The sequence below is a fragment of the Ochotona curzoniae genome, unplaced genomic scaffold (genome assembly GCF_017591425.1).
Source record: "Ochotona curzoniae isolate NIBS_2020 unplaced genomic scaffold, NIBS_Ocur_1.0 contig_908, whole genome shotgun sequence".
NCBI classification, from domain to species: domain Eukaryota; kingdom Metazoa; phylum Chordata; class Mammalia; order Lagomorpha; family Ochotonidae; genus Ochotona; species Ochotona curzoniae.
Genome location: NW_024466607.1, coordinates 4034788 through 4047349, shown reverse-complemented (window position 1 = coordinate 4047349; position 12562 = coordinate 4034788). Strand labels below are relative to the sequence as shown.

Sequence of the window (12562 nt, the reverse complement as noted above, 5' to 3'; positions counted from 1 at the left end):
TGGTGGAGAGACACTCGGGTGCAAGGCTGGATGACAGAGAGGCTGCTCCCAGGGTGCCTCAGGCCAGACAGCACTGGCCCATTTTGTCACCTTTGAAGAATGAGGCTGGGGGCTGGTGTTGTGGCCTAGCCAGCATCTCATATGAGCGCCAGTCTGTGTCCCAGCTGTTGTACTTCCGAGCCAGCTCTCTGCTAATGCATCTGGGAGAGCAGCAGAGGACAGCCCGAGTGCTTGGGTCCCAGCACTCATGTGGAAGACTCATGAGAAACTCCTGGCTTTGGCTGAGCCAGCACTGCAGCTGGGGAGTGAACCAGTGATGGATGACCTCTTACTTGATCTCTCCCTCTCTCTAACTTTGCCTTTCTAATTATTAAACAAATCTTAACAATAGTGAGGCCGCCTCAGGCAAGGATGGCTGCTGGTGTGGGGAGCTGGAGCCTGGGCCTTGGCGTGCCACCATCAGGAGGGATAGGGATACCAAAGAGAAAGGAAGGGCCCTGAGGTGGGCATCTAACTTTGCTGGGTGTGGCCCGGGTGCTCTTTTCTGAGTCCTGTGCCTTCCGATGGCAACAGTGTGTGAAGGCATTGAGCTGAACTCCAAGATGGGCAGAGCCCTCACCCTCACCCTGCCTCCTCTGTCTGGAACCCCTTTCTGCTGCCCACCCTCCTGGTCTGCTTCCCCCTCACCCCCCACAGATCTTTCTTCAGAGCCCAGGCATTCAGACCCTACCCTTTTTTCAGGTCACTTCAGTGATCCTCACAATCAGGTCCTGGGCTTCCATGGTGCTGCACCACACCCCTCCCCACCTCTCCAGCACCTGCCCTCATATTTGTGGATGCCATGTGGGACCCATGCATGTCTCTCCCACCAAGCTGTGTGCCCCATGGAGGCAAGGCCCAAGCCCAGGACTAGATCCTGCTGAGTGTACAGTAGTGATGTGAGGGGTGGGTGAATGCCGTTGCATGACCAGGATTTCTTTATGGGTGTCCAGCCACAGGGGTCAGGATATAGTTTGAACTGCCAAGCCATGGGTTGCAGGTGACCTGAGTGAAGGCAGCCAGTGAGGCAAACAGGTGCCAAGTCTTCCTGTCTTGCCTATCCATTCACCCACCCACTCACCCAACCACTAATCCACCCATGTACCTACCCACTCATCCATTCACCCACACATACACTCATCTATCCACCCACTCTCCCAACCACTCATTCACGCATTCGCCCATCCACTGATCCATCCACCCACCCACTCATTCATGCACCCATTCACCAACCTGTCCATTCTCCTACCTGTCCACCCACCCACTCATCCATCCCCTGACTCACCCACCCATCCACCTACTCACCCATGTACCCACTCACCCACCTGTCTATTCTCTTACCCATTCATCTACCCACTCACCCAACCATCCTTCCAGGTATGCATTTCTTCACCCGTCTTCCTGTTCCTTTGTTGATCCATCCATCTGTGCATCTGTCCTGATTCTTTCTAAAACCAACATTGTTCACAGCACGCCTCTGCTTCCAGTGCCTTCCATGCTTCCCTGCTTCCTTGAACAGGCACCCTTGACTCAGGGTGCATTTAAACAAATAATTTATTTTTTTTTAAGATTTATTTTTATTATTTTTTTTATTGGAAAGGCGGATATACAGAGAGGAGAGACAGAGAGGAAGATCTTCCGTCCGATAATTCACTCCCCAAGTGAGCGCAATGGCTGATGCTATGCCGATCCAAAGCCAGGAACCTCTTCCGGGTCTCCCACGCGGGTGCAGGTTCCCAAAGCTTTGGGCCATCCTCGACTGCTTTCCCGGGCCACAGGCAGGGAGCTGGATGGGAAGCAGGGCTGCCGGGATACAACCGGCGCCCATATGGGATCCCGGGCGTGCAAGGCGAGGACCTTAACCACTTTGCGCCACCGCGCCGGGCCTTAAACAAAGAATTTAAACCCTAGCCTTGGGGCTTCTAACTGGTCAGGTGGGGCCTGGATAATGATGGTTTTTTTCACTCTTCAGGGAAAGCTAAAGACCATGAGATCTGGAAGATAAGTTCCCAGTTCCGTGTCCCAGTCTTCAATGCCTGGACACTTCACCCTCTTACTTGGCCTCATGCCCTCAGTCCTCCACTAATATACTCAGAATTCCAGCTTCCCTGGTCCTGCCTCTCCCTTTCCTCTGCCTCTACTTCCACTCTCCCTTGGTTTGGAAAACTCCCCCCCATCTTCTGAGACCCATCACAACTATGGCCTTTTGTCGTAGTGTCTCTTGTGTAGCACTTGTAGTTGTCAGGTGGAGGCAGAGTGGGGTGGGATGGGGTGGGGCCCTGGTGTGAACATGTGTGCCAACACACTGGAAGACTTACTGGGCCACAGATGCTGGGACCACTCCCTGGCATGACCCTGCAAACCAGATGGGCTTTTCCAGAAAGTTTCTCAGTGATGCCAGCACTGCTGGCCCAGGGGCAGGGCTTGGAGGGGTGTGGGATTGCAGGAAGGGAAGGAAGGAGGCTGTGAGTCCAGGGAGAACAGGGCAGAGGGACCCCAGGGCGGGGATCCTTGTGGCCAGAGCCTGGCACACAGGATGTGAGAGGAGCGCCGAGCCTGGGCTGCTGTTCCCACCAGCCAGCGTGGTGTTCAGCCAGCGTGGTGTTCAGCGTGGTTTGCCTCTACCTACCCTGCCTCCCCAGGGCTTTCTAGTGCAGGTGATTGAATCTTTCCTAGCACTGCAGGGAGTGGGATGAAGAGTTGCAAGGAGATGTCTGGTCAAGAGGTCGTGGTAGGTAAAGGGCTCAGAATCAGAGGCCCAGGTTCCTCCAGGGCCATTCTGTGACTTTGGGGGACCCTTCCACCTCTCACAGCCTTTGTCCCACCCGTCAGATGTGTGACAACCAAATCCAACTTGGGGAGGTACTACAAGGGTCTCAATAGCTGAAGTGAGGAGTGGGTGTTTGGCAGAGTGCTTAGGCTGCTGCCAGAGATGCTTGCGTCACTTATCTCTGCTTTGTTCAAATCACAGCTCTGCTCTCAGTTCTGACTTCCCACTAGGAAGGCAGCTGGGTAATCCTCCCTGGGAGGCAGCAGAGGAAGGCTTCAGCGTGTGGGGTCCCCACCAGCCACCAGCCACCACCCATGGGCTGGCCCAGCTTGAAGTCTGGACTTCTGGCTTTAGCTTGGCCCAGCCTTGGCTACTGAGGGCATTAGGGAGTCAACCAACAGATTGGCAATCTCTCCTTCCCTACTCCCTCTCTCCCTATCCCTGCTTTTCCCTTTCTCTGGCTTTCAAACAAATAAAAAACTTGAACATGGGATGGCACTGGTGGGTGACGACATGGTGCATTGTGGTGGACATGCCGATGAAGTTACCTGATGGGTCTTGTTCTGCAGGAAGGACCAGTACCTCCTGTCGCCTGTGAACTGCTGGTACCTGGTCCTGCACCAGACCCGGCGGGAGAGCCGAGACCACGCCACCCTCAACGACATCTTCATGAACAATGTCATTGTCCGCCTCTCCCAGATCAGCGAGGATGTCATCAGGCTGTTCAAGAAGGTGGGTGAGCCAGTCGTGCCCTGTCCCAGGGCTCCCAGTGGCAGGAAGGCAGGCAGGTTGAGGGGTTTAAGGAGCGCAAGGGGCTGAGGGCCAGCTGGGTGCTGCAGTCCTGGGCATGCCCTGAAAGACGCCCCTCTTGGCTGCCTCAGTACCTACCACTGCAAGGGTAGAGTCCTCCTCAGGGTCAGGTAGGAGGTGCCCAGACCCTGTAGGAGATCACATGCAAAAAATGTCATCACCGGAATCAACCTGTGGTCATGCATCATCACTTTATTGCTCTAGAAACTTCTTCCTGTGTGCAAATGCAAATATGGCTCCTATGTGTGCTTGTGTTACATGTTTTTCCCCACTGCATGCATGAAATTATTCCCTGCTGATGTCACCTCACACACTGTCACGTGATGGCGACATGTTCCACGTTGGTGGCTATGTCTGTGTGCCACATTCAGTGCTTACAGAGCCTCTGCCCTGTTGATGCACCCTGACTGACTGAATTCCACTCCCAGGGGACTCCTGTGACTCTCTCGAGCACATGCATTGCCCTGCCGTAGATTCAGCTCCAGGGCAGTGACTGGGGCTCATTTTTTGGCTTCTGAGGGGTACCTTTCTGTGGCTGCAAAGGTTAGCCCACCTGGGGGTCAGAGGTCACAGGTAAAGGGGATGCCCCTTGTTACGCCCCTAAGGTCTCTCTGTCTCCAGCTCCTTGCACTGTGCCTGGTGCATGTGAGGTGTCTCAGCAAACATAACCAGGTAGACAGACGCAGGCAACAAAAGGGTCCCTGAGTGCTGCCACGCAGGCCCCCCCAGAGCTGGATCAGGGCTGTCGGTGTGCCCTCTGTGCTTTGTCCTGAGCCTTCCCTGCCTGCTGTGCCTGTGGCTCTCTGAGTGAGCATGACTCTGAGAGATGCTCATCTCCTGGTTGACTGAGCCTGGGATGAACAAGATCCATCTTTCCCATGCACATCTCAGCTGCCAGTAGCCCGTTCTGTGATGGAACTTAACAGGGTGGGAAATAATGAAACAAACTGCAGCTGAGCTCCCTGCAGCCTTCTTCCAGGCTAGCACACAAAGGATCTGACTAGCCCCGTGGAGCTCCAGGAGAGCTGGCCAGAGCCTGGCTGGCCAGTACACTACAGCAGCCGCTTCCTGTGGCACCAGTGAGACGAGGTCAGCCTGGGAGTACAACCTGTCCTTGTTACCTGATGGCCTGCTGGGAACCTCAGCCCAACTGTGAGGGGTGGTCTCAGGTCCTCAGTCACCCTGTGTAGCTGCAGGGAGAGCCTAGACAGCTAGGACTCCTCTGGACCTCTGCGTTCTTGCCTGGCAAACAGAGAAGATAATGCTGGAGGTTGAGTGGCCAGAGCAGGTGCAGGTGATAGTGCTGCTTGAATGGTAGCTTGCCATTGATCCCTAGGAAGAGGACTGTGATGTCAGGAGAGCCTGTAGCAAGTGGAAGGGGTTTCCAGGCTGGTTGGGGTCATCCCTGCACCTGTCCTCTGATTCAGAAGTGGGGCGTCCGCTTGGCTTGCCTAATCTGCACTGAGGGAGGTGCTGAGGCCCTGCGGTTTGGTCTTCCCTGGGGGCCGAAGGCAGCACCCCATGTTCTGGAAGCTGTGCTGGTGGCCTTTGGTGGCCAGCTGGCACTCAGGGTCCCCTGGAGCAAACAGGTGACTGCAGGTGGCAGTAATGCAGTTGCACCTGCTGTGAGGCCGGGACCTCAACCTGCCAGCTCTTCAGACAGGAGCCTGGCTTTGGGTGCGGGGACTTCAGGGGTGCAAGGAATGTGACCAGAACTTCGTTTCTCTGCGTTCTGCCCCAATTTCCTCTTTTAGTGACTCCTGTGAGCCAGTGTCTCCTTGTGTGGTGACCTAGTGGCCCCAGCAGTCTAGGCTGCTTGCCCTGCCTCTGTGACCTCCTTTCCTGAGAATGGGGTCTTTGAGCTCTGACAGGCCTAGCACAGTTGCCATGAGGGCCACTGAGGTGCCCCTGTGGTCCAGGAGCTGCAGTCCCTCTGTGACCAGGCCTGACTTCTACAGCCCCACACTGCCCCCCAACCGGATTTCTAAGATATGGTGAGGGATAATTGCTTGAGAAAAAAAAAAATCCATGCAAAGGAGGGAGAAATCGAACCTTAAACTGCACTGGGCTCTCTGGGCTCTTTCTGCAGCTCTGTCCTCCACCCTGCCCCTTGCCCTGTCCCACATGTCCCTCAGAGCAGGACACTGTTACTGCTCCGGAGAGCCCATTCAGTGCACACAGGGACAGCTGTGAGCAGCACAGTGCTCTCCGTACTGAGCTCACAGGCCCAGCGGCATCACGTGGTCCACATAGAAACCAGATCCATTGCTGGAGATGCACGTTGTAGCTGTTCACTGAGGTCCTTCCTGCTGCTGCTGGGGAGGGCCCATGGTCCCTCTGGTCGCCTATGGCTTGGCTTTGCCTCTGTGCCCCATGATGGCAGCTCTGCCCGGGCCCTGCCCCAGGCCTTCTCTGGTAGGATACAGGATTCAGGAGCAAGCAGAGCCCTCGAGCAAGGTCTGACCAGCCACAGGGGAGCAGGACTATCTAGCCACGTTCCTTCTGTGGAAAAAAGATGCTTCTTTGAAAAGCTGTTGGTCACTCTCCAAATGCCTGCACCAGCCAGGGCTGGATTAGACTAAAGACAGGACCCAGAGCCGTTTTTGCGTCTCCCACATGACAGGGACCCAAGGACTGAGCTGTTACTACTGCCCCCCAGGGAGTGTGAGGGATTGGGGGGTGGGAAGCTGGGTAGACAGCAGAAGTGGAACTTGGGCCCCAACACTCAGTGGAACTGCCATGCCAACATGTCTGCCTCTGGCGTTTTATTTAGAATAACAAGAACCAGGAGGACATTGGCCTTTCTGAAGGGTGTCTTGCTCTGACATTGCCGAGAGTCTTTGCTGAACTATTTCTGAATCAGCCTGAGAATTGTGCATTGGTGTTTTGTCTTACTCTGTCTCCTTAAAACTTGCTTTGCCAGATTCTAGTCAGATGGGGTTAGGAGCCTTGCTTAAGGGACTTTTCCGGCATCTAGAAAGTTTGTTTTACAAGAAGCCCCACTTCTGCCTGTGTGTAAAGCGCCTGCTTGACCCCCTTCCCGTGTCATCCTTGTTCCTTTCTTCTTGGGTCATGTCTTCTCTGCAACCTGGGTGAGGGTGCCAGGCGAGGCAGAGGAGGAGCCTGAGGTGCAGGTAACCATGGTACGGGGTGGTGAAGGGCCATTGGGGCCTTGTGTTTCGCTTGTAAGATCAGAAGTTCTGACAGTGCTAGGCACCACCACTTTGGTTTATGCTTGGCGGGGTTTATCTGCAATATATTCTCCCCTGCTACACATCCCTGTTGTTGGCCAGTGTGTATGTGTGTATACACACAAAAAGTCCATCAGACAGTGGAATCAAAAGGTGAGTTATCAGGTGCAAAAGTTTGAAATCATTGCAGATTTTTCATTATATGCTTTCTGATGACCTCCAAACAAACAAAACAAACTTCTCTTTCACTTGTGTGAACTTTGAAGTACTTGTGTTGCGTCTGCTTGGCCCCTTGGTTTCCCTGATGCTGTCTGCGCCTGAATTTGTGTCCTGTGTTTCGGCACTGCCTCCTCTGCCTCCCCCTACCATCTCCATCAAGCTTTATATTAGAGTCCCCTAAAGGACGGGTTAAGCCCAGCTGGCCAGCCCCACCCGCATGGTTTCTGACTGGTTCAGTGTGTAGGGCAATATAGAGTCTGCATTGCTTACACATCCCCAGGAGCTGCTCAAGCTGCCCCCTACCCCTACCCTGCGGACAAGGGAGGCGGTACAGGCAGTAGTTGGTCCATCCTCCTTGGGGTACAGATGAGCAACTGAGACCTGCTGAGTCAGACATGGGAGTGGAACTGGGTCCATTTACCCACTGAGCCCAGCAGCTGGGTGCAGTGGGATCTGTGTACAGCCTCTTGCCCGATCCTCCCACTCCCTGAGACTGGACGACGAAACCCCTTCCATTTGTAGCCTTGCTCTGTCTTCCCTGTGCTGGACAATAGCGCCCAGCAGTCTGTGCTCTGATGCCTGCAGAATATAATTACTCGCCGGGCCGTGATGTGAATTTGATTGTGGGAAACCATGGTGTTGCAGGAGGAAGTGTTTTGGGGGAAGGGCTCTCAGCCGAGGACAGAGGGTGTGTGGTAGAGGGCTGACTTGTTTTTGAAAGCGGCCATTCACTGTGTGGTAACAAGGACTGGGTCTTGAGCGAGCTGCTTCGTCCCCGCCTCGAAGATGTTCATTGCATTTCATAAATAAATCAGGGCTTTTGTGTCCAATAATGGCTTTGCTTTGCAACAGAGATCAAAAGCACCCTCAGCCTTGGATTCAAAGCTCGGTTCATTCTTTTTGGTTGCAGGAGAGGGTGAGGGTGTGCCTGCTGGAGTGTCCAGCTTGGAGGCCTGTGTGGAGACACAGAGCGAGCAGAGTGGGCAGGCTGCCAAGGAGTGAGGCGTCTGCAGCCCAGACCCGACTGTGTCCCTGGGAGATGCCACCAGGAGGGACGCCTCCCCTGCACATTGGCAGGCCAGTCCAGCTCAGCCAACACACACACATAAGAGAGTTCAGAATATGAATGAAGAGTGGAATTGGAGGATAAGCTTATTGTGGAGCAAAGAACTATGAAATCCATGCATACGCAGGGTATTTTAAAAGTTCATGGAAAATGCTGTTATAAAAAAAAAAAAACTAAGGATAGACTTTACATATTTTTGGCACCAAAGTACGTTTTCTCTTAGTTCCATTTTCTGTAAGTCTTCTTTTTAAAGGATTTATCTATTGTTTTATCTAAAGAGTTAGAGAGAGGGAAAGTTAGAGAGAGCAAGGTTTATTCCCTAAATGATCACCACTTCCCCCAGGATCAGGCCAAAGTCAGGAGCCAAGAACCTGCTACTCTATCTGGGTCTCTCAATCACTTGGCCCATCCTCTCCTGCTTTCCCAGGCATCTTAGCAGAGAGCTGGGTCGGGAGTGGAGCAGCCAGGACTTGAACTGTCACTCACATAGGATGGCAGCATCACAGGCAGTGACTTAACCCTTTGTAACCACAATCCAGATCTGTCTGCAAGCTTTTTGGAGCTTCCTTGTGTGTTAATGTTGTGATGACACTACAAACAACTGCTGTCGACATGTGCCAGGTCCTGGGCCAGATGTTGTGTATACATCTCATTCTTCATTGTCCCATTTTATAGGTGAGAAGCCTGGGTGTGAGCTGAGACGGGCACTACTCTAGAACCCTTGCACATGTGGGACACAGGCAGGTGCCATGTCGAGAATCCAGCAGCGGGTCAGTTGCAGTGCCCCCTCTCTGGGGCCTCCCAGGGCAGCGGAAGCCACAGCAAGCACAGTTCTGAATTTCAGAAGGCTTCCAACTTCTGACCATTTCAGGACAAAAACTCTCAGCAATTTGGAGCAGATGGGAACTCACTCAATCTGACAAAGAGGACTGACCATGTGTCCTGCTGAGCAGGAGCCAGCAAGATGGCTGCTTACCGGGTTACTGGACCACAGTGAGGGAGGCCCTGTGAGCCAGCCTCATCCAATTAGAGAACGGCACCTAGGTGTGTGTCTGAGAAGGAGCGAAGACTCACGCTGCCATAGTCGCACAGTAGCTGCAGCCCAGAAGCTTGGAGAAGTGATGCTGTCATTGTCATTGAGATATAAATATTTCATACTTTCCATTGCTATGTATTTGTGGCTCATGAATTATTCAAGATCAGGTTTTCTCAGTTGTGAAGGTTTCTAAAGAGCTCTCAGCTTATTTTTCAATTTCCTACTCTGTTGCATGGCGAGCATAAGAGAATTTGGCCTGCCTAAAGGATGTGTTTTATATTTGTTAGAACATTGCCTCATCAGGTTTCTCAGCTTTCTCTGAAGTGATGCTCGTTAAACCAGGTAGTGCTAGGGGCTGGCACTATTGTGTGGCAGGTGAAGACACTGCCTGTGCTGTCACCGAGAGTCCCCCTAGGCAACTGTTTGAGTCCTACCCGCTCCACATCAGATCTGGCTCCCTGCTAATGCACCTGAAAAGGCAGTTTTTGGGCTCATGCACTCATATGGGATACCTGGACGAAGCTCTTGGCTCCTGGCTTCACCTGGCACAGCCCCAACCATTGCAGCCATTTGGGTAGTGAACTAGTGGATGGAAGACCTCTCTGTTGCTCCTTCCCTCTCCATAACTCTTGGAAATAAATAAGTAAACACCTTAAAAACAATAAAATAGAACAAAACAGCAGGTAGGGCTAGAGGTAGGCTAGACAGTCTTCTCTGTGGGACAGGGTGGGGTCCAGCAGCAATACCTTGTACATATACGTTGGCACCAGTACATGGCATTGTTACTGTCCAACTTGGGAGCAAAGGTGTAACCATTCATCTTTTTCTTATTACTTGTTAGAGCTGATTTGTATATGTATAACACACACACACACACACTCCTCCACAAAGAAGGAGTTTCAGCAAAGAAGTTTTCTGCAGTTGTGTTTAAAGGAGAAATAAAGAAAAATAGCCTGAGCATCCATTATAAAGTGAATGGTTTGATAATTATGGTTAAGAGTTAAGGTGAAGAAACCGGATCTACAGCTATCCCTGTCGATAACACTTGGAAGCAAAAATGCTGGCTGAGAAGAATACAAGTTGTGGTGTGATGTTGCCCTAAGATTCATAGTATTGTTCCTTGTTCATATTATTGGACAGGTGGTCGAGGTGAGGTTATGCAAATACAGGCCATGTAAAATGTACTGTCCAGCTTCGGAATAATAATTTAGGGGGAGGGAGGAAGGAGACCGAGAGCACCTCAGCTGTGTCTGTGCAAAGTAGATTTGATCTGGCGGGGTCAAGGTCGCAGGTCGCATCTGGTGAAGGTGCTGTTAATAGCATCATTGTGGAGTCCCGAGTCTGTGCAGGGTGTCACATGCTTGGGGAGCAGCGCCCACCCCGGGGTCCCCTCTGGGCCCCATCCCCTCCAGACATCCTCAGTGCGTGGCTTTGGAGATTACAGTTCAGTGGGCTTTGAGAACACAGATGCAAGGACCCTGTAGCAGACACAAAAGACGATGCTGGAATGACCTCTTCCTGACAGGTGAAAGGGGCTGGAGACACACCCTTTGCGAAAGTAGAACTTGTTCAATAAGCTTCCCAAAGCCCCCAAACCTCCAGCGAGGGTTCTCAGGGTTTTTCTTCCCAAGTGTGACTAGCTCTGTATTGACATCTAAATTGAGCCATACTTGGTGAGATGTTCATGGTCCAAGAATTGATTTCTCTCGGGAACTGTGTCAAGTCAGCAAAACTAAAACAATATTGCCAAATTATTTCTGGCAAATAAGTGTCCAAGGCATGGCTTCTCAGACTAGCTTCTCTCACTGCAGCTGCACTCCATGGGGTGCGGCCTCAGTGTGCTTGGAGCCCCTGCTGTGTGCAGGTCTTCCAGGGTGGCTTTGGTCCAGGGAACACTCTCAACAGTGGAGCTTGGCTGCTTGTTTGAAAATCAGACCTCAGGCAGCAACTGCTTCCCTCAGTGGCCCTTCTAACATCTTCACTCTAGCTTAAGCGCAAAGATTACAGTAGTGCTCATTGATTGGCTAAAAAGAACATGGTGCTGTGAACCAGAAAGTCCAGTGGTACATCTCATCCCAGCCACACTGGGACAACTGTGTGCTTCCCCTGTCATGGGCATGATGGCAACAGGCAGTGTGTGACCCCAGTGACCTCCCCTAGCAGCCCCAGGAGAAACCTGAGGGTGCAGTCAGTTCCCAGGCAAGGCCTGGGCTGCTGCCAGGCCAGGCCTGTGGCTGCTGGATGAGTTTATGCGACCAGGCTGGTCAGCACTGGTGCTCCCCCATGTCTTCTTCTGATAGAAGAGGGATGATGATAGTTCTCTGTTAATGAACCTGGGTCGAACAGCAAAAGATGGCCCAAATGCTTGGGGCCCCAAACCCATGTGGGAGACCCAAAAGATGCTCCTGGCTTCAGCTGGATGCCAAGTGGAGCAACTGGGACTTGAACCAACCCCCATGTGGGATGCCACTTCTGCAGGTGGTAGCTTAACCTGTTATGCTGTAACATCACCCTCCCTTTGTCCATTTTGTAATCAATTGTCTTGTTGCTGTTGAGTTTCCCAAGCTCCTTACAGCTCCTGGGTATTAATCTGTAATCAGATGCACAGGTTGCAAATATATTCTCCCATTCTGTCAGTTGCATCTTTGTTCTGTAATTTTCCTTTGTAGCCCAGAAGCCTCTTAGCGTGATGCCATCCCATTTGTCTTTGCTTGCTTTTATTGCCTATGCTTCTGTTTTTTTTTTCCAAGATGTCTGAGCCTATGCCGGTGTCTTACAGAGTTTCCTTGATGTTTTCCTCAAGTTGTTTGGTGTTTTCAACCCTTGGGTTTAGGTCTTTAATCCTCTGTGAGGTGGTTTTTACATGGAGGGACAAGGTCTTGTTTCACATGTCTGCAAGTTCATCCAGCTTTCATACCCAGGCTTCTGTGGTCCCAGAAGTCCTTGTGGGTGCCATGCTGTACCATGCCATGCCATGAGAAACGTTCTCACAGTTTCCATTTTTATTTTATAATACATTGGCTAAGGCTCAAAGGGGAAGTGACTCTCCCAGATCACATGACCAGTGGGTGACAGAGCAGAGGTGGGGACCCCAAGCTGTTCCATCTGTCTGTATGCACCTGCCACATGTCAGGACCAGGCAGGGGTAGGACCAGCCTGGGAGGGCAGACCACACTTTGAGTCCAAAGCGCTGCAGAAGGGCTCTGTGTCATAGGCTCTCAGGCCTGGACCAGGCTGCTGGACCCCAACCTGGATGAAGGTGAACCAATGTGAGGTGGGGTGGTAGGGAGGGGACTGACCCCAGGCTGTGGCTGTGTCCTTGGTGACCCAAGCACTACCATGGTCATTTTGCAGCCTGAGTTCTGAGGAGACCCCACTCTCCTGTGAAGTCAGTGAGTGCTGAACAGAGGGCTCACAGCCTCCTGGGATAC

The 12562-nt window shown here is 52.3% G+C and overlaps 1 protein-coding gene across 2 annotated transcripts in view; it reads left to right on the top strand.

Moving 5' to 3' along the window:
- The window catches only part of SRGAP3 (SLIT-ROBO Rho GTPase activating protein 3), a 133974-nt gene that overhangs the window by 76579 nt on the left and 44833 nt on the right, over nucleotides 1-12562 (top strand). For both annotated transcript variants that reach the window (XM_040994885.1, XM_040994884.1), the window contains exon 3: nucleotides 3379-3541. In XM_040994885.1, coding sequence (XP_040850819.1) covers nucleotides 3379-3541 — 163 coding nt within the window. The remainder of the gene's footprint in view (nucleotides 1-3378; nucleotides 3542-12562) is intronic.